The 23,929-nt window shown below is 16.6% G+C and overlaps 2 protein-coding genes across 8 annotated transcripts in view; one reads left to right on the top strand and one right to left on the bottom strand.

Annotated features, from left to right (window-relative positions):
* Positions 1-2,434: 2,434 nt before the first annotated feature.
* Positions 2,435-12,209, bottom strand: ATP6AP2 (ATPase H(+)-transporting accessory protein 2). Of its 3 annotated transcripts, XM_012491996.3 has the most exons (9): positions 12,015-12,175; positions 11,779-11,906; positions 11,368-11,598; positions 10,792-11,106; positions 10,588-10,680; positions 8,212-8,337; positions 5,386-5,580; positions 3,017-3,119; positions 2,435-2,929 (listed from the first exon to the last, which is right to left on the bottom strand). In XM_012491996.3, exons 1-9 carry the CDS (start codon positions 12,055-12,057, stop codon positions 2,850-2,852), a joined length of 1,314 nt encoding a protein of 437 aa, XP_012347450.2. In that variant the 5' UTR covers positions 12,058-12,175; the 3' UTR covers positions 2,435-2,849. The 3 variants fall into 3 exon arrangements, with proteins under 3 accessions (XP_012347450.2, XP_003697602.2, XP_012347451.2); XM_003697554.4 differs by lacking the exon at positions 8,212-8,337 and having other exon boundaries at positions 12,015-12,193; XM_012491997.3 differs by lacking the exons at positions 5,386-5,580; positions 8,212-8,337 and having other exon boundaries at positions 12,015-12,209.
* A 252-nt stretch (positions 12,210-12,461) lies between these two features.
* The window catches only part of Vha100-1 (V-type ATPase subunit a family protein Vha100-1), a 35,458-nt gene continuing 23,990 nt past the window's right edge, over positions 12,462-23,929 (top strand). For all 5 annotated transcript variants that reach the window (XM_012491990.3, XM_086914870.1, XM_086914869.1 and 2 more), the window contains exons 1-2: positions 12,462-12,800; positions 13,901-14,206. In XM_012491990.3, coding sequence (XP_012347444.2) covers positions 12,684-12,800; positions 13,901-14,206 — 423 coding nt within the window. In that variant the 5' untranslated portion in view covers positions 12,462-12,683. The remainder of the gene's footprint in view (positions 12,801-13,900; positions 14,207-23,929) is intronic.

Genomic DNA, 23,929 nt, shown 5'->3' with positions numbered 1-23,929 from the left:
AATGACAGAAACTACTGCTGCTCGTTCTTTCCTGTAATAATAGGTGCGTAGTTTGGTGGGGAACTAAAGGTATATTTGAGTGGGGATAGTGAAGGTGGGATAAACCTTTAAGAACTTGCAGTAAAGAGGTACAAGGTAACCTCTGTTTTTCACATTATAATGTAATTTGTTATATTTTCCAATATTTGGTGTAATTATAAATATTTTAATTTTTTCAAATAATAAAGATTCATTTAATATGATTATAAATTAATATTAACTTAATTTGTGGAAATGAAACATTGAAATCGTTATAATAAAATAAAATAAATTAAATAAAATAAAAAGTAAAAATATATATCTCTTAAAATCTTCAAGTATAAATACTTGATATAGAATATTACGTACATTAATTAAATGAAATTATAAATAATTAAATAGTGATTTATTTTATTAATTGATTAATGATTTATTAATATTAATATGTATCATATATGTATCGTATAAGAATAAAAAATACATATAGAAATAACAAAAAAATATTTTGAAAAATAAGCAAAATATCATTTATTTTTTTATATTTGATAATGTCATATATTATTCTTTTAAATTAAATTACTAATTTATACGATTATTAATAAAGATTTTTGCGAATTAATATTCTTTAGAATAAATATTTTTTATAATGATTTAACTGAACTATTTATGAAAATTAAAATATTATATTAAATATCTCTTTGTGATAATCTATCATTCAATTCTCATTTTTATTATTATTAAAGAATAAAAATAAATGAAATTTGTTTTTTCAAAATCATAATTTCAATTTAAATATAGAAAATATAATACCGTAATAAAATAAAATATATTTATTTTTTACTTTAAATTACTGATTTAATTAGAAATATTGAAATAAAAGTTATGTAAAATAAAATCATAACTTTACATTTACTATTGATTGCAGATTAATTAATAAAGTATTAATGATATATTTTTTTATTTATTTAATTCTTTTACTTAATAAAGTAAAATTTAATCGTTATATATATCTTAATTTTGTTTCAAAATTTCATTATATTTCTAATATTTAAAAAAATTCAATTATTCTTAATATTTTTTTAAAGACATCACACACTCATAAGTTAAAATGTATTTGACTACATTTTAAAGATAATGATAATAATAAAAGATATGATAAGAAAAAGCAAAGTGACCTTGAAAAAAATGGCTTTTAAAACATTTTTCTCACGATATATATGATACGATAAAAGTATATGTTTTCTTATGCATAAGTAACGATGATCTTGAAAAAAAAACAACTCTAAGAATATATTTATTTAAATAACTAAATATTTAATTATTTTAAAATAAATATTATATTTTTGAACATTTTGCAATATCATTTAAAATGAAAGAAATATTTAAACATTCCGATTTTTTAATTGAGAAAAAAAATATATATCTATATTTGTTCATTATTTCAATTCATTTATATATATATATATATTTTTTTTAATTAATAATTGAAAAATATTGTTTTGAAAAAAATATGCCATAAACATCCGTTATATATTATAATTTTAATAATTATATAACTATTTTATTTTTAAAAAAAATTATTCTATAGTTTTCATTAATTATTGATTAATAAAAGAAAAAAATTGAATTTCAAACTATACTGAAGTAGTTCTATTAATTTAGAACAAATATTTGATTATTTAAAAGAGAAAACTTCGTATAATATTTATCTATTATTATTTTTATTAATTTATAATATATCATTGTTTATATATATATAGTTTATATTTTAATGTGATATATATAGTTATATGATATTTTAATATGATATATATAGTTAATAGTTATAGTTTAGGATAAATTGTATATACATTAACGAAAACATATATTTTATTTTACATTTTAATTTATATTTTATATTTTTATAATTTTCCAACTTTATGAAAGAGAGAAAACTATTACTGGATTAGTAAAATTGAAAAATTGAAAATGAATATAAAGATGATTTCATACTAATCAATTTTAATTAGAAAATAATTTTATAAATACGCGCTTAAATATATATATATATATATATATATATATATATATATATATAATATTTATTAAATTTTTTTTTGTGATGGTCATATGTAATTGATTTTATTCAAATTTGATGTATGTGAAAAAAAAAGATTATTCTATCATATAATAACTTGATTTTTATGATTCATGGATACTAATTAACAGGAAATCTGATATTATTCAATTTTATCTGATCAAGATTTTTGATTACAAATTCTTTTAATAAATCTTTGTTATTTTAATTCAATATATCTTAATTCGATATGAAAATATATATGCATATGTCCATATTTATAGTTTTACATACAATCAAATTTACAATTATATTAATATCTACTTAATTAACTTAGCTAATAAAATATTTAACTAAATATTTAATTAAATATTTAATTTTGATAACTTTATTTTCTATAATTTCACATTTGAATATATATTTCGTTATTATTTGTACTCGCTTATAACAGATTTAATCTAATGTGAACATTTTTATATATATTGTTATAAGTATATAGATACAATTTCAGTTATTTAATTATTCTATATAATATTTAACAAAAAAATAAAGTAAGTAATTTTTTACATTATGTTTTACGATTGATAAATGATTGATTGTTTACAAGTACTTTATATACGATAATGATTCATTATATTTCTACATATAAAAAAGATCACTTCAATGATCTAAGATGGAATTTTAAATATTTTATAAATAAAACTGGTAAAATAAAGTGCATTATATGAGAATGAAGAACATTTTTTACTTGAGTAATATTAATTTGTATTTACATTTAATTGTCTTTCTTCATACGATTAGAAGTCATTCTGTATATTATAGAATCTCGTCCTGGATCCATTTGTGAAATGGCAACTGTTTTTTGCAACAAACAAATAAAAATTAGAATAATGTTATATTATATATATTATTGAAAATAATAAAATAATAAAAATTACGTACTGCAAATAGCAAGAAGTGAAAAGACAAAAACAACTCCAAACCATAAGAATATATTAAAGATGACAGGATAATCTTCTGAATATTTTTTTGAAAGATTATATACCTGAAACAAAAAGCTCGATGTATAAAATATTATATTCTATTACAATAATAAAATTGTAAAAATTCCCAATTTAATGAATTCATTAAATTGCATTTATTATATTGTGTAATATCATTTATTATATTGTATAATTAATGTAATATTATTTTCATAGAAAACTTATGCCTGTTTAAGTAAAAATTAAGATAATTATTTAATTTTATTTATATTTCTTAAATGATATTTATTTGTTTCTATAATATGTTTCGTGCCATGTTTTATCATTCGTGAACCATGTAAACTACAGTACAGTTGGTGAAAGTAAAACTTTTATTAAATAAATAATTATATACTATATTATCCAAATAAAGATAAAAAAAAAGATGGAAATATCAGAAATTTAATGAAAATCAAAATGATTTTTTTTTTCTAGCTAAATTTCCTATAACTTTCATTCAAATTTAAAATACAAACGGCACAAAACGTGTTAAAAAATATTATACTTTTTCATTATATAAAATCATCATGCATCTTACCAAATAATCGCATTGATTTTTCATCCATGATAAAATTATTATTAAAAAATAATTAAGAAGTATTATGTAACTAACAAAGTTTAATAATTATCTAATTTGTAATTCACTTAACTTGAATATTTATAAAATCCATTATATAAGAAAATGTTTTACAATAAAAGTTAATATAATTTAAAAAAAACATCAAAATGCTATAATAATTTTTACGTTAATTATAAATATAATATTGAAAATCAACTCGATATTTTTCAATAAAACATCTCTATACATCTAATTATGTATAGATTTTAAAAAATATTGAACAACATCATCAAACAAAATAAAATATAAAAGAAATTTTATGGTTAACTTTCACGATAGAAATTATTTATTTTAACAATTATATATACTTGTATTATTTTTTTTATATATTATTCGATTTTTTCCTACAAAAAATATTAAAAATTTTACTTTAAAATTTTCAAAAAAATGTTCAATGTTTCTTGTTGCATATAGAAATAAATTTTTTTAAAACAGTTTTCTAAAAATATACAAAAAATAATTAATAATTATTAAGTTAAGTAAATTATTTTATTATCATGTACGGATGGTTTGAATTTATACATAACAATTCATATTTATAATATATAAATTGTTCAAGCTTAAAATAAAAAAAATCAACATCCAAATATCTAACTTGCCTTATATACTATTTAAAAATTAGATGGCAAAAAATTGATAAATATAGAAGCATATATCAAATACAAAATAAAATATAATTAAATATATATTTGCATAAAATACTATTGGCAACAAACATTCTCATTGTCAAAAAACAATGCATTCTAAAGCTTTCGATAAATTTCTACAAGCGTATTAATAATTTTTACAAACTGAAACCACATACATCCTTTACTTTAACGATTACATTTACATTCATTATGCTATCATTATATAAAATGTTTTACATCTTTCTTCTATGTGTTATCATGCGATACAGATGTAAATGTAAATAATAATAAAATATTTCATTCAGTATAATGATTGAAATAAAAGAAGAATGTGAAATAAAAACGAAAATATATTTTGTTTCACTAATAATAATATCTAATAATTACATTAGTTTTGTTGTTATATATAAATATAAAATTTAAATATATATTAAATGAACTTAATAGATTATTAATTTATATTTGATGGAATGATAAACTTAAATATTATATAAGTAAAAGAAATAAGTGGTATCAATAAATAAAATTTTATAAGCTATTACTAAGATATCATTCACGTAATAATATATGAGAATATTTATTTAAAGATATTTTTTTAAGGTATATTACATTCTTGTACTCACGCAATATTCATTATTAATAACATGTCCTAAAATTCTATTTGAATTTTTTAATTTTTATAAATTGTATTTTGATTTATATCATTAATCTAATATATTCTATATCACGAATATTTATTAAAAATCATACACAATTAAAAAAAGATATATATAAAATTATATTGGTTTCTGTAATAAGACGATTATTGATAAAAAAAATATGTAATTTTTATATCAAAAAATATATATATTTTGGAAACTAAAGAATATATATATTTTTTTATGCGGAAATGTACACATATTACTAAAATAAATGGGAGTATATGGAATATTTCTCGAATAAGCATCCTTATTTTGATATGATAAAATGCGTATAAATTTTCAAATTATAACTTAATTACAAATTAAAACTTTAGAATGCATGTTAAGGAGTTTATGATACCTGTCCTATATTTTGTGTGTTGGAATATATTTTATGCTCCTTATTAGTCAAATCCTGATTTTCATTGTTTCCATTATGATCAGAATTATCATTATTTGCAGTAGAATTGTTCGTTTCATCGGAGGATATGTTAGTGTTATTAGTTTTTAAATCCTCTTCTCCTTCTGTCTTTCTGTTTTCTGGTTGCTCATCTTGCTATAAGTATATGTGTTTATGTAAACGACATTTGTTGCGTGTTAATTCAAAATAATCCAAATTTAATTTATTTTTAATCACAGTAGTTGTCGATTGTTTAATACAAGATATATGAAATATATTTAGCCACATTGTGAATATCTTCGTGTAAAATAAAAATAGAAGTATAGTAAAATTTTATTTATTTTCTAATATTGTATTTTTTATTTTTTATCTTAATATTTAATGTATTATGACGACTATTGAACTCAAATTAACATCGAGAAATTTATTTTTTTTTAATAAAATATATTCAAAATTTTTGAAAAGATTTATTTTTATAAAATTAGTTTTTTTTAATCTTACTTTTACTTATATATTATATATTTTATTTATATATTATTATATTTTTTCAAATTAAAATCATATATTTTTTTAATAAACAATTTCAATAATTTAATATGATAACACTAATAATTGTATAACAATAATTATAGAATTACTTTTTTTAATGTCGTTATAATTTATTATGTTGTTAAAGTATTTTTAAGAAATCTATTGGATACCCTAATAATTCTATTTAGGTCCTATCTTATGTAAATTTCCAGAGTTAGAATCTTAAAAGATAAAAATAAGTTTTTCTCTTCACAAATAAAAAAAATAGAAAATATTAGAAATGAATTCTATCAAAGAAAATTTGTCTGACGATTATAAAAAAAAAAGACAGAAAAAAAAAAATTGAAGAATGCGAACTTATTTGATTATTCAAAATCAGTTTTCTTCGATCATAAAATAAAATATATATGTATATAAAAATTGACGAAAAATATCTTGAATTAATAAATTAACTATAAATAAATTAACTTAAAAACTATAAATATTTAAAAGTAAGAATATTATTTAATATTTATTCCTTTAACGATCAATTAAAAAAAAAATACTAGAACATGGAGCATAATAATAAATCAATTATAGTCTAAAAATAATCAACAGAAAAAAAATTAATTAGGATTAAAGAAATATATAAAAAAATATCAGAATAGAATATATCATTCAATAATAATATATCTAAGTATGAAATACAAAATAATAACAAAATTTAATAACTTCATTTTACCATTATAATCATTAAAGTTATCCTTTTTTTGAGGGAAAATTTATATATTATATATATATTAATATTAATTTTTGCGTGATAATCATTTACAGCGATTACTGAATAAATATTGGAATTTGAAGAATGTTTAAAATTTTGATAAAATGACCATTTTATAATAAAATAATATAATTTAATTAATAAGAGAGTGTAATTTTTTACATAAACACATTTAATATTCAATAACTTTTAAGTAATATTTTAATTGTTATGATAATTTTAAAATCTTTAATCTATATGTATATGTAAAAATCTTTGATCTATATGTATATATGAATGAAAAACTATATAATTCTTTATAAATCCTATTAACTTTTCATGCAGTTATTCACAAATATGTAATATTCACTTTCAGAGAAAGAGAAAATTATTGGGAAAATAAATTCAAAAACACATTAGTAAATAAAAACACAATTTATATGTGGTATTCAATGAATAATTAACGAATAATTAAGATTTAAAAATAGTATAATTGTGAGTAGAATGTCCCATATTAATGACTAATATTAATACGTAAGAAATATTTTACATGCAATTTAAGAATAATTATAATAAATATTTTTGTTCTGAGATTTTTTAAAATTTTTAAAACCAGCAACAGTTTTTTGCATATTTTTTTTTTTTTCCTATATTTTGTAGTTATTTAGATATATATTTATATATGATATGATTTTGAATTTATAATATAATAATTTTTAAAGTTATGATATTCATTCTCAAAATTAAAATTAAATATGAAATTTATTTCAAATTTATTTCTATATACATATACATATGTATATAGAACAAATTAAAATGAAAACTGTTATGAATTATAATTTAGTTAAAATATAAAAAATTTTAAAATAACATTATAAAGTAAGTTTCATAGTTTTTTCTTATAGAAAATGAAACTTTTCTTAATGAAATCAATGCATCACACTTACAGATTGTCATTGGTGCCAAATAACATGCAACAAAATATTAATATATTAAATTATACTATATTAGAAGATTGTTAATTATACACATATGTATAATTAAATACCTGTAATAGTATTTTAAAATTAAAATAAGTAATAAATTAATTATATTTTAATATTTATTAATGAATATAAATAATAGAAAAATGTTAAAAACTGAATTTTATAATCTTATAAAAAGAGAAATTAATATTTAATAATTTTAGAAATATTAAAGGATTAACTATTAAGTACTATATATGAAATATATGTATAAAATTTGAAAAAAAAAAATTTAATATTTGTATATAATTGTATAATATTGTATAATATTGTATAATATTTGTATTCCATATATTTTGGACTTATATTTTGGAGAATATTTTATAAAAATTATATGGTAAATATTTCTTGATAATTTACCATATCTTAGATGTTTTAAATCATAGAATTATAATTACTATCTGTATTATTTATAATTTAACATGTTTTAAATCATGCAAGAATCTACTTTTTCAATTTTAACAAAATTTTCATGCAATCATATGAACATACCTTTTTTACATTATTATTGTTATTATTATAATTATTATTATTGTTGTTATTAAATTTTGTATTATTGAGCCATATTTCTTCTTTTAGATTTCTTCCAATAGATTCTATATTTTTAGTTTTATTAGCCTATAAAATATATAGGTGACACAATCATTGAATTCTAATATATGAAACTTTTATTAAACTTGCAATGTGAATATTCACTATTCACATAAAATAAAAACATTTATTAATAACATTTTTAATACTTTTACCATAAAATTCAGTTTCTACATAAAACATAGTTAGTTTTGGATGTATAATGTTATAGCCATGTATTTCATCATATAATTAATTCTGTTATAAATTCATATTAATGAATATACGAATATAAAATGATATAAAATATCCTATATGTAAATATTATAACCTAATATATTTATCAACAAATTATTATTATATCCAACCCAACAAATAAGTGGGATAGGTACAGTATTTAAGAGAAATGTAGATCCAATCTGCCACCTTAATCAGCAATTTCTTCAATAGCTAAAATATAATATATCAAATATATTATAAGATCTAATATATTATTCATATCCCTTCATATGGTTGCTATATTTATATTAAAAAATATTAAACATTACAAATGTAAAAAATTATTTTATTAAATAGAAAATTACAGATTATAACAATATTGATAATACAAATGCACATAAAATGCAGAATTTAAAATTTTTCATATATAAAAATGTTTTCAAATTTATCTGTTATCTGACTAACAAATTATCATTTATAATTTTATATGTTTCAAATATATTTTATATAAGTATTATTTTATTTAATTTAAAATTAAATTATATTATAATTAATTTATTTAATTAATAATAATTTTTTAAATCGTTAGATGTGTTAATTAAATGATAATAAGTAACTTATTTAGTTTTGCTAATTGTTTATAAATCTTAAATTTGATGAAAATAGTATTTATATAAAACAAATTTATTTACATTTGTAATATCAACATTGCTAAATCTTATACAAAAGACTATACTTATTGCTAAATTTTATATTAAGAACTACTATACACTTCTATTGAAATATATAATAATTTTCATTTTCTATAAGATATCATCTTTTTCAAATTTTTTAGAAAACAATTTTTAAAAAAATTTAAAAAAAGTTAATTTAATAATCTTCAAACTTTGCACATTTTTAAATTTATATACGAATTATTAATTTCTAAAATTAATTTTTCTACAAAAAAGACAATTAGAAAAAAAGATTAAAATCATATTTCATAACATATATATATCAGCAGCTGCAATTTTCTATTATGTAATGTATTGAATACAATATGCAATATATCCTAAAAAATCATAGAAATTTACGTTTTTTTATAATATATATTTTTATATTTTAATTTTTACTAATATAACAATAAAAATTTATTCAATTCAAAATGTTATATTATTTTTTAATTATATAATTATTAAAAAAATTTTTCATAAATAAAAAAATCTATCTTTCTATTTTTTAAATTTTAATAAGAATTATGTAATTATTATTAAATATACACATATTAGTTTATTTTAATTAATATATAATTGCAATTTGTAAAATATTATTACTGTTAGTATTAAAATAATTTATGTTAATAATAGTTACTTTGAACAATATATTTTTTATATATAGTTATATATTTTTATTTTAATTATTTTATTATATAAATATATACATACTTTTAAATAATATGTATTTTCTTGATTTAAAATCAATATAAAAAATATATAAATATGTTTTAAAATATAATAAAATAAAATTTTTTTTTTAATTAAGGAATTGAATAAAACTAGAATAAATTTGAAATATTATTGTCAATTCCATTTATTCTTTATTTTTCAAATAAATGTTATGTTTTAATTTGAAAAGAAAAAATATAAAATAAATTTTATCTTTTGTAAAAATAAATTTTTACTAATTTTTCAATGTTATGATATTTTTTAAATTTAAAAAGTATAAAAAACTACTAGAATAAATTATATTGAAAAAATCTAAAAATCTCTTCATAAAAGTGTATTTTCAAAAAACTTACATTTTTATGTTTATTTAGTATACATTGCATTTCATAATTTATTTTTATAAAAAGTAATAAATGTTGATATAAATATATATTTTTCTATTTATTTATCTATCTTTTCTTTAAATCTAATTGAAAAAATTAACATTGATATTTTAATGTATATATATGTACAAATATGCAAAGTATGAAAAAAATCAATCTGGATTAATTCTATATTCCAGTATTCCAGTATTTAAATTAATTGCTTTTTTGATATTCATAATTATAATGTTATAAATTTGTTTTATAAATCATATATAATTTTAAATACAAACCGTATCTGAAGTATCCCGTTTTTGCCTTTCTAGAGTTACTGAACGGATATGATGTACTTTACTTGCATCATTTGTAAACGCCACAATTAGTACCTGAATTAGAATATTAATAGTATTTTATTATATTATAATAATATTTTATTATATATACATTAATAAATATTAAAGTTTAAAAATATTATAAAATATTTTTTAAATTCTTACCTGACCATCATAAGCTTGAATAAATGCATCATGAATAACATTTAAAGCATTATTCAATAATGATAAAGCTTCTCTAGAAGTAGTCGAATTGCTTCCATAAGCATCAAAAATAGGTCGCAAACCAGATATAACAAGCCAATAAATATCAGACTTTGAATCTGGTTTAATTGCTGAAGGTGCTTTTTTAGCAATAGCATGAAGTAACTGAACTTCTTCCAAAAACTTTTTATCTTCTTCCTTGCTTAAACTTAAGGCTCTTAAAGATGTTTCATCAATAGGAGTAGGTTTTAATTCTCCAAGTGCAGATTGTCCTAGCTAAATTCATATTATATAGAAATTATTTTTATTATTATTTATATATATATATATATATATATATTATAAATATTGTACATTTATGCAATAAATATTAAATTATTATTATTATTGTATTATGTTATTTTTTAATTATTATATTTTAATGAATTTAATAATTAATGATTTTATGAAAATAATACATGTATTAAATTAATAATTAGTTTCATTAAAAACTCTTACTTTATTTTGTTAAAATTAATATTTTATAATAATACTCACAGCATCTAATCCATCACCTAAAGATATTCTTACTAAAGTATTATCATTATCTCTCTCTTCAAGACGTTCTCTAAGAGCTTGCCATGTAGTTTCTTCAACTTCATTAACATTTAATGGAAATCTTTTTCCTTTTGGTATATCTAAAGAATCCACTCCTTCTATTGCTACTACAACGACAGCTTCTGGAAGTCTGAATGGATCAGTAATAGAAATGCCATTCCATATTCCTCTCTATAACAGAAATGATAATATATAATTAAAATTTGAAATATTTCACGATAAATCTGCAGCAATATAATTTTATATTTAATTTATGTTAACTTTTTAATATTATTTTGATTAAAATATTATTATATTATATTACAATTATTAATAAATAAAAAATATATAAAAGAAAACTTAAAGATGCACCAGTTTGACAGTGAAACCTAAAGCAGCAGCTAATACTTCTTTTAGTAAACTTTGTTCCACTTCTTCATTTCCATTGAATAAAACACTATTTGGACTATGTAAAACTACAAAATCCCCACTTGCTGTAACTATAATAATAAAAAATAATAATATTAAATATAATAAAAATATTTTAAATTAATTAAATAATATACAATTAAATGATATAAAATTAAATATCATTTAAAAAAAGTTACCTGTAACTAACGCAGTTATAAAACACAAAAATAATTTTAACATTTTTATTTTAAAGGATATCTAAAATTCTAAGTAAAAATTCAGACACTCCCTTAAATTCAATACGAATTCACAAACTGATCATATGACATTAACGTAATAGAAGGTTTAGTAGTAACAACATGTGCTGACATATAGTAACAGTTATATGAACTAAAACGTGAATAACAAAATCATGTAGATAATGTAGTATATATATAATGTAATATAGAAAAAATAATATATTTTTTAAGTTTTTTTATTTTTAAAAATCAAAAAATTATTTTTCAATTTCAAATTATTAATATTAAATTAATATTTAATTTGATTAAATTTTTAATTTTTCTAAGAAAATAGATAATATTTACAAAACTGTTAGATGTCGCTAGTATAGTTTCTGGGCGTTAACTAAAAATATGAGTAGCGATATACCTTCAACTCGTAATTTATGCCTGTCTCACCTCGTGACTACTTTATTGATTACTTCTGTAATCGAAATCGGGAAGTGTGTTAATCTATTAAATGTTTGGCAAGAAGAAGTTACATTGAAGCAATTTTATTTCTAATCTTGTCTTTTTCTGTTTTACTTAAAAATTTTTTTTTCATAACAAATATATAATTATTTTAACCTGTATTAATTGAAATTTAATATGGGATCGCTTTTTCGAAGCGAAGAGATGACCTTGTGTCAACTCTTCTTACAAAGTGAAGCAGCTTATGCTTGTGTCTCAGAACTTGGAGAACTTGGCCTTGTACAATTTCGAGATGTAAGTATAATATATTTAAAAAATGTAAAATATTTTTGAATTTTTTTGCCATTTTTACGAGAAAATATTTAATTGTAAAATTAATAAGTAACATCTATTTTTTTAAATTTCGAAATGAAAAAATAAAATTCAGAAATAAACAATAACATTTTAATATAGCAATAATGATTTCTTTAAATTAAATTATATTATAAATTATAATATAATAGAGTATAAACATATAATTAAATTACATACAAATTAATGTTACATTGCTAAAAATATCTTTTATAATATGTAAAACATCTGTTTTAATTGAATATGGCTAAGTATTCTTTAAGGAAGTGATGTCACAAAAAAAAAATGTTCTTATGAAATGGGAATAATTTTTCTATAATATATATATTTTATATATATTCTATATATAGAATGATGAGGAAATTCGAAGATCAATTTAATTTTTTAATGGGAATATCTTTTTTAAATTTTATTTTTGATAGTATTATAATGTTTATTTAAGATATTATTTTTTGCATGATTAAAATATCTCACATTATTAAGTTTTAAATTTAATATTATGAATTGTATAATAATATAATGAAAAATTAATTCTTCATTTAATATTGTATATGACACAAAAAGAAGTAATGATACTTATTAAAATTTTTTATTAATATTTTAATTTATTTTATTTAAAACTATATCATATTATATTTTTAAAAATAGTATAGTATACTTTTGAATTAAAATAATTATATCCATTAAGAAAAGCTTATTGAAAAAGATTAGGAAATCTATAAAATAATATTCATTTTGATAAAATTTTTATTATTTTTATTGTCCCAATATATTTTCATATCAATATATCTATTCATAACTAAAAAAGAAAATAAATAATATATTTTTCCAAATTATTTAAAACATAATTTTTAATGAATAGTGACATTTCATATATGTACAAATAATTATATATTGATATAATTGAAATTTTTATTTTTGTTAAATAAATATATAAAATAATTTTTGAATCAAAATATCTTATATATTTAACTCATTAATTAAAGAAAAATAATAATAATATATATATATATTATTTTATATATCAATTTGTGTTTGTATAGCTTAATCCTGATGTTAATGCTTTCCAACGAAAATTTGTTAATGAAGTACGTCGTTGTGATGAAATGGAACGTAAATTACGATATTTGGAAAAAGAAATTAAAAAAGATGGTATTCCTATGCTCGATACTGGGGAAAATCCAGAAGCTCCACAACCCAGAGAAATGATAGATCTTGAAGCAACATTTGAAAAATTAGAAAATGAATTACGAGAAGTTAATCAAAATGCTGAGACACTTAAACGTAACTTCTTGGAGTTAACTGAATTAAAGCATATACTTCGAAAAACACAAGTTTTCTTTGATGAGGTAAGGATGAATTTATTAAAATTTTTAATAATGTTTATGTAAAATATTATACTAGAGCTTAAATATGTAAAAAGTATATAATATAATATTTTTTTAACTTGCACGAAAAATAAATAATGTATATTATCATATATATTTACTACATATTATAACAAATATATACATATATGTACTAACATTAATATATAGCATAGGGAATGTATAACTGGGATCATTTTTATAACTCTGTAAATAATGATTTTAACAATGATTGATTCATATTTAAATGTTAGATGATTAAAAAATGATTGATTCATATTTAAATGTTACATTAAAAAACAACTGCATGTTGTATTATTGAAATTATTGTATTATTGTTGTATTGTTGTATTATTTTATTTAATCTATTAGATTGTGATACATTTCCTTCTATTTTTTAAATAAAAATCAAATTTTTAATGAAAAATAATATTGAAATTCATTTATTATATAATATAAATATAATATAAACTTAATATTTTAAAAAAATGTAAGATATAGAAATTAAATAAATAATTTAAAAGTTTAAATAATATAACAAAATGTTACTTAAACCAATTTTTGTTAAAAGCATTATTTACAGAGATATTTATTTTGATACACATATAATGGATTTCGACAATGGAAATAATTTTACACAATAAAATATAATAAAAATCAAGTATAATAAAATTGTGATTGAAGCTTTATTTCTTCAATTATAAAAATTAAAATTATAATTAATATTCAATTTATTTAATTGAAAATAATTAAGCATTAAATTAAAATTCAATTCAATTAACAAACTAAGAACATAAAATAGAATAATATATCCTATATAGATAATATTTCAAAAGCAGTTTTATAGAAAGTGTAAAATTTCATTTTATTCAAATTTAATATAAAATTAATAAAATTATAATATTATAATATTAATCTTGTATAATAATTGAAATTTAAGAAAATTAAAATTTTTTTATCATATATATTTTTATTATATATAAGCAAATTCTTATAAATAATTGACATGAGTCATATGTATCACAAATTTTTATGAGAGATTGTACATATTGTAGTATTATTATATGATAAACTGATAAAATGACTAGCTATTATATGATTATATGAATTTATATTATAATTCTATCATTTAATTTATTATTTACTTTTTTCTAATTTATAAAACTTGCCTATAATTAAACTATAAAAATAACTAGAGTAATCACAGTAGTTAGAGTATAAATTAATTATTTATGAACATAAACTAAAAGAGGAATTGATTTTTTTTTCAATTATTTAATACAACTTTATTAATTGAATGAGTTTAATAATTGAGTTTCCATAATTTAATAAATGTATATAAATTATTAAATAGAATTATTATTACATATATACATTAATATGTATATACATATACATTATAAAATTTGAATTAAAAGTATTGATATATATAATTTGCTTTATATTCATTTATTACTAATTGAATTATTGTATCTTTAATGTATTTTATTATGAATTTTAAAAACACAATTTAAATATAAATAAATATAATAAATAAAGCACAAAGCTTCAATCAAAATTTTATAATTTTTATTTTTACTTTATCTTTTCATATGAAACTATTCTTAAAATTTTTTTATAATTATACAATGAATTATGAGAAAAAGAATAAATGAATATCTCTTATAACTATTTTATATATAGTATATATACATATAATTTAAAAATTTATAAAATAATTGATTCATTAGCTGTTTGTAATATATATATATTATATATATATATAAATTTTTAAATTGAAAGTAATAAATACGTATAAATAAACATATATACTATTAAAATATTATCATTTTTATTCATTTATCATTCTTAAAATAATTTTAAATATATGAATTTTAATGTCATTAAATAATTAAATAATTAAAAAATAAAATTGGATTTTTTAACTTTCAAGAGAGATATTCATGTACTCTATTTATTATAATACATTATATACACATACAAATATACAATTATTTCATTATTAAATTGATTTTCAAAAAATATATTAATGAAAAGTTAATTTCATAATTCTAACATTTCGTGGAGAATTTCACTTTAAATTTTTTCATAACTTTTAATTTCAAGATTTTTCAATACTACAATAATACTTTATTTTAAATAACATATTTTTTAAAGAAATAATAAAAATAAGATACAAATATTTTTGAATTATAGATTTTTATTTCTCTAACTAATAAAAAATTACAATTTACATATATGTATTTTATTATATATATTTGCAATTTGAATACAAATTGAAGTAGTTTGAATTTATATTATTAATAAATAAATATTTTGTATAATTAATTTTATTATTATGAAAAATATTGTGTGATTATTGTATTTACACTCTTTTTAATACCTTATCTTAAAAAATCTTATTCTTAAAAAATTATATAATTTCTTTTAAAAAAGATATTAATGTAATAATTAAAATTGGAAAAAAATAATTTTGAAAAAAAAATGTTTTTATATCAAATTAGTTTTATGAATGTAACTTTCATTAAAATATTTTGTTACATATTAATATGTTTTATAAATGTCATGATAATATGTTCTAAATAAATATTAAGAATTACAATTAAAATTTTAAAATGTATTAAAATTCAAAAAATTTCGAATATTCAAATCTCGAAACTTTATTATTTTTGAAACTCTTAAATTTCAAAAATAATAATTTATATAACTTGTGAAAGTGTTGTAAATATTGATAATATGGATTTATACTTATTTAAATAATCCAATTAAATTTGTATTTAAACTTTAAATTTTTTTCAATATATTTAATCATAACATTATAATAAAAAAAAATGAAATATAAAAATTTAATTTTTTGCAAGTCAAAAAAAACTATTGTATTATTATAATATTAATTGATTATGAATCTGAATTTAATTCTTTAAGAACGGATTTCATTTGGCATAAATTTGATATATAATCCATGCTAATATGAATATAATTATTAAGAGTTTAAAGAATTTTAGAATTTAAAAGAAAAACAGTATTTTTGGAGTATTTCGAGTTTCGAGAGTTTTTGAAAATTTCGAAATCTTATAAGTCTTAAATTCGAATTTTGTGAATCTAAAAATCAAAATTTTTTATTTATAATAGAATTCATATACTTAATGAAACATAAAATTAATAATAAATTTTATTATTATTATAGTAATATTAAATGATAGCAGATTTCAAATATTGACACCTCTTGGAATATAAAAACTTTAAATTATATATAATATATCTTTTTCAAAATTAAAATTTGAAAAACTATTATTTAAAAGTTGAATCATTATTTAGTTTTAAATACATGAATTAAAGTTTTAAAGATTAATTATGTATAGCAATAAATTGAAAAAAAAATTACATGTAAATAATTCATTTGAGAATAATAAAGTTCAATTTATTTTTTTTAAATTGTTTAATAATATTTGTTTTCAATTGATATACTGCTGTATTTCATTTGAATTTTTTCTGAGAGATATCATTATGATCAATTTGTTGTTATTTGATGCATGGAAATTGACAATTTATCTTACATTTTTCTTATACACTTCATGCAGACAATTCATACACATTTATGTAAATATACATATATACATATATATATATATTTATGTATATATGTACGATAAATTTTTTTATACTAATTAGTAAATTTGTATATATAATTGTTAAAAAATGTTTAAAAAATAAAAAAGAAAATATATATTTATTTATTAATAAAAAGTTTTTTATATATAAGTTTACTAATAAATAAATATATATATATTCTTACAAAATAATATTTCAAAAATAATATGAAATAAGCAATTCTAATTTTTGGAAATTATTTGGTGTCAATATACATTAATGATTAAAAAAAATGATAAAAAAAAATCATGATTATAATTTAATTTTTTTTTAAACTATTTTTTATATTATAATTTGAATGTGATTTTATTTTATATTTAATTGTCTTGTTTGTTACAAAATATTTGTAATTATTGATATTGAAAAGTTGTATTCTTTGACATCAAATATTGTTCCTTAAAAATCGAAGTTTTATAATCTTTATATTTTATTATATTAATATTTTATAAAAGATTAAGCTTTATACACAATTATTCACATTGATTAATCATTTTCATCTTTCATATAAAAATGACAATGAGGTGATTTGATTAGAAAGATGTAGATTTGGATATTGCATTTTTATCTTAATAGTAGAAAATTAAATGTAATTTAAACTTTCTGCTTTTTGACCTCGAATATATGTATATACATAATATTAAAGGCTTAAACTATTTCTTTATTTTTAAATTTTTTATGCTATATTTATTTAATTATTGTAAATATAATACAATTTAAATATCTAAATAATTTTTATAAACATTGAGTATATTAACATGTGGCAGCACTTTTGGTATGTATAAAATTTGTTTAAATTAATATTTATCATTTTAGTTTACATAAATATAATGTTTCTAGTATGATGAATTTTGTGATACAAATAGTACATAATATTATTATAATATATTATAATAATAATAATAAATAATATAAATCTTGCTAATCAATAATTATATAATATTTCAATTAAGATTTTGGTAAATAATTATTCGTTATATATAAATATATATTTTTTAAATATCAGAATTATTTAATATAAAGTTTTATAGAGTTTATAAAATTTATAAAGTTTTTTTTATGAAATATGATAACAATAACAATCATATATTTAATAATATTGTAATTTTTTAATCAAATGGATACAAACGTATAAATATGTCATTATGAAATTTATTAATTTATTAAATAGGTTTTATTATATAAATTTAATTTAATAGCTAGATTTTATAACGTATGTAATTGATTAAAATGCATGGTAACAAAAATTGTATTATTTGTGTTTGATATCGATTTTATCTGTTGTAATATTGCTTCATAATATTATATAATAGAAGCAAGATTATTCTACAAGATATAAAGTAAATTATAACTATGAAAAAAATTCTAATGCTATTGATATTAAGCTGTTTTTGTTTTGTATTACTAATGATAATATTGAGTGATTTTAGGATTATTAATGTGTTAGTGTTGTCAATTAACCAAGTTGCAGAATTGCAAAGGACACAAGTCACTATAAAAGCCCTATCTCCCTGTGTCCTTATATTTCCTATATTTTCACAATAAATTAAACAATTTCGAATATATTTTGTCGTTAACTGTTTTATTAAACGTTTATTATTAATAATCGTGTTGAAATTATTTTACGTTTAACAAAAAATTTTTCGGTTTCTCAAAATTTCTAAAATTTCAATTTTTTTAAATTTTAAAATCGAAAAATCATTTTATTTTATGTGTATGTGTGTATATATTTATATATGCAGGATGAATCATGTTTCTTTAAGGGAGATGATAGGAGATGATAGGAGAAATATACATAATACATAAACAAATATACGTATTTATATTTTACTTTAATAATATATTATTTAATAATTAACACAATTGTTTATATCAATATATTTATACACTAAAAAAATAAATAAAGATGACAAAATTTCATATTGCTACAAAAAATATTGCAAAAGTGTTATATAAGCAAAATATTTATCAATTAATTAATTTACAAATTTTTTTTATAGAAAATCATCTTTCTCAAAGAAACTGTGAATTAATATAAAAAATTTGTTTTTAATATAAAAATTGTAGAATTTCAATAAATAAATAATAAATCAATCTTTTAGTTTCAAATTTTTCTTATTATAGTTATTTATAATGTTGTTACTCTTACTATTTTCATATTTCATATAAATCTATATATATAATGCATTAAATATCAAATAATTCAATATATCTTTTATAAATATTTAATTAATTATTAGATTTGTAATTTAATATTTTCTTTACATTTATATAGAAAAATGCACTGCAACAGATTTCATTAATTTTAAAAATTAAGTTATATTTAAAATTGAAATTATGTTAGTTTTATATTCATATATATTCATATTATTTATATGTATGTATGTATGTTATCATAAATTTATAATAATTTTATTATATCTATTAAATTCATAGAAAATAATAGAAAAGTTCATATATAAGACAAAATTGCATAATAATGTCTCATGCATAAATATATCTCAAGAAAAAAGTACTCTTCTAAATAACTTCCTTATTTTTAATGGTATGAAAAATAATTATTAGTTTTGAAAAAAAAATGATGAACAAATATCACTTTGAGCGTCTGTAATGCGAACAAAAAAATTATCATACCATTTTAATATTATGTAATAATTTCATTATCTTTTCAATACTCATCTGGAAGTCATGATCTAGTATTCCATTGTATTTTTCCATTTGTTATAAAGTATAAAAAAAATATATATTCTTTTTTAGTAAAAAAAAATATCAGAAAATATTATTGAAAGAAAAAAAAATCTTAAAACACTTTTTTTTTTTATTATCATATTTCTTAAAATGCAATGTAATAAAAATTATGCTAAAAAATTATGTAATAAAAATTATTTTATCGAAAAAAAACCTTCCAAATTATGCACATTTTTTATATTATTAAAAAAGAGAATTCTTCAGTTAGGATATCTTGCATATTATATATTTACTTGAACTTGTATAAAATGATTATATTATATATTGTACAACTGAAAGATAACTAAAATATATAATAAATTTTTGTTATTTTTAAATAAAAATTAAATTTATTATTATTACTAGTTAATTCAATTTAATTTGTTAGATAAATCTAAATTATTACAAATAATTTAATATTTTAATTTTGTCTCAAAAAATTGATTTTTTAATAATTATTGTTAATTATTTAATTCAATTAATTTAATGTTCAATTTAAATGAAAATAATTAAATATTATAAAATACAAAAAAAGTTTCAAGCAAAAATTAAATATGCAATAAAAATATTTAGATTTTCATTTAAGAATGTAATCATAAAACATTTCAATATCATTCAATATAAAACGTCATTACTATTTATTTTATTTGATATTCTTTGATATTACTCTTGCAAACAGCGATTCTCAACTAGCGATAATAATAGTGATTTTTTATAATATATGTTATAATATACTATATTTTATCATAAAAAAATTTCAATATATTTATATTCATTCATTATATTTATATTTATATTCATTATATATTATATTCAATATATTGATTGAAATTGATGTTTATTGAATGTTTTAATACTTAAAAAAAACATACTCTCTTATCCTATTGATATCAATGAAAAATTACTATAAAAATAAATTTTATTTAAAAATTATTTATACATTTATTTTAAGTATTTCATATATATAAATCTAAATGTTAGTAAAAATATAATTTTATTTTTATAATAGAATTATATATCCTTCATTTGTACAATATTTCAATTCAATTTTCATTAATTCTATTAATTAGAAATTGATTTGATCAAAATGTCTGTATAGTAACATATTGCATTGAAATTTTTATAAAGGGATATCAAATTGGTGCTTGGAATGTTAAATATTTAAAAATTAGCATGTACATATTATTAACTCAAGAATGATGATTTAAACATACATTTTTAAAGTTATGTTTATATTTTATATGTTTGCATGAAGCATGCCAAATATTGTAAATATTATATATATATATGTACTTATAAATGTGCATATATAAGGAATGCATGTAATAATTTTTTTAAAAAAAATTTTAAACAAAAACAAAACGATATTACATATTTCATTAAAATTCTAAATTATTTCTAACACATTTTAGATGTTTAGTTACTTCTATAAAAGTATTTTAATATTGTACTTAAAATTGTATATTATAGTAAAAAATGAATGTATCACATTGGAGAATCATGTTTAGTCATCATTTGATGAAACATAAAATATTCGATTACATTAACTTCAATGAAATAAGAATAATCAAAAATTTCATGCGAAGAAATAAATAATTTTGATAATTTTTTTTTAAAGAAATTTGTATCAGTTATTAAGAAACAGTATTCATACTTTCCAATAAATTTTTCATATTATTAAGATTAGATATCGAAAGATTATAATATATATTTTATAAGATTACATACCAAAAGATTATTTTGTAGAATATAATAGATTAATTTTTTTTTGTGTAAATTCAAATATTCATATTGAACATGATACATATATATCATATATAAATTATGAATATCTTATATTATTCAATATTTACTCTTTAATTAATTCATTTAAAGATCAATATTTAAAATATAAATATATATAATTACAATAGTGATTTTAAAATTTAAAAAATATAGTTATGAAAAAATTCTCATTATTGTAATATTTTTTTTATTTATTTTTTGTTTTTTAATAAAAATTTCATCTAAATAAAAATACATAATATATAATATGTATAACATATTTTCATAATAGATTAAATTTGGAAAATATTAAGAAAAATTATAAAATTAAAAGAAATAATTATAATTAAATGTTATGTATATATTAGAATGTTTTTTTTGGATAGCTAAAAATTTATATATATATAGTTATATTTCATTTTATTCTTACTCATTAATCTTTTAAAATAAAGTTTTGAAATAATTAATTCATTAAAATAAGAAATAAGAAAGAAAATTTAACAATATAAATTATATTTCCTTTTTAACTGTACACAAAATTAAAAATTCTTTTATTAAATATATATATAAAAATATTTAAAAATTATATTCTATTTTATGTATTTATTTATTATATTAATCCTTTGCGAACGAATATTTATAAATAATTATTAGAAGATTTCTTTTGAATTTTGTTAGTAATAATTTTTATAAACACATATTAATTTTTTAATAATATCAATATTTCGTTTAATGATTACTTATAGATTGATAAGTTAATTGTTTAATAAATTTTTTGATAGATAAAAATATTAATTATTTCTAATAAAATTAATATTATTAATAATAAAATTAAAATAATAAAAGAGTTAAATTATGTATAATTATTTAAAATGATTTATGTTACAAAAAAATAAAAACAAATTATAATGTATGTAAAATATACAAAGATATACAATCACATACAAAATGACATAATCAAGATAGCGAATAGTTTTATATAAAAATAGATTGAAAATATAAAATATTTTCATAATATTTTTTCATATTCAAATTAAATTTCCTTGAAAAAATTTTTATTTTATATTTTTTATTTATTTTTGTATTTAGAATGTAATTTATATTCAACAATTATTTACTCGTATTTAGTAGTCGATAATTAACCAAATTCATGTGTACTCGACAAGTTTTAAGTTTGATTTACTTACTTAAAAATGAAGTTGCATATGAAGAGATTTTATTCTTATTTTTTATTTATTTTTATATATAAATTTAAATAATTTTTTTTTATTTGTTTCATAATTAGTATATTGTAAAAAAAATATTATATTCACATTATTTTCAAAATAAAATTTATATTTTTTAACATATTCTTTTAATATATATTATTTTTCAGCATTAAACAAAATGTCAGCATTAACAGGTTCGCAAAGAATTAATATATATTTTATTTTATTTATAATTTTATTTTATTTATAATTATATATATTTATATATTTTATTTATAATTATATTATATATATTATAATATGAGATAAAATGATATGATGATATATATGAGATAAAAATGAAATTTTATAGCATTTC

The sequence above is a fragment of the Apis florea genome, unplaced genomic scaffold, assembly GCF_048593485.1.
Source record: "Apis florea isolate Af1SG1 unplaced genomic scaffold, ASM4859348v1 contig_3756_pilon, whole genome shotgun sequence".
NCBI classification, from domain to species: Eukaryota; Metazoa; Arthropoda; class Insecta; order Hymenoptera; family Apidae; genus Apis; species Apis florea.
The sequence above is the reverse complement of the archived record's forward strand: the minus strand, read 5'-3'. Positions and strand labels throughout refer to the sequence as shown.

Coding starts and splice junctions, on each gene's coding strand:
- ATP6AP2 (XM_012491996.3), bottom strand. CDS start 12,057: ATGTTAAAATTATTTTTGTGTTTTATAACTGCGTTAGTTACAG. Junction 11,907..12,014: donor TATAACTGCGTTAGTTACAG/GTAACTTTTTTT, acceptor TTATTATTATAG/TTACAGCAAGTGGGGATTTT. Junction 10,681..10,791: donor TTCAAGCTTATGATGGTCAG/GTAAGAATTTAA, acceptor ATTCTAATTCAG/GTACTAATTGTGGCGTTTAC.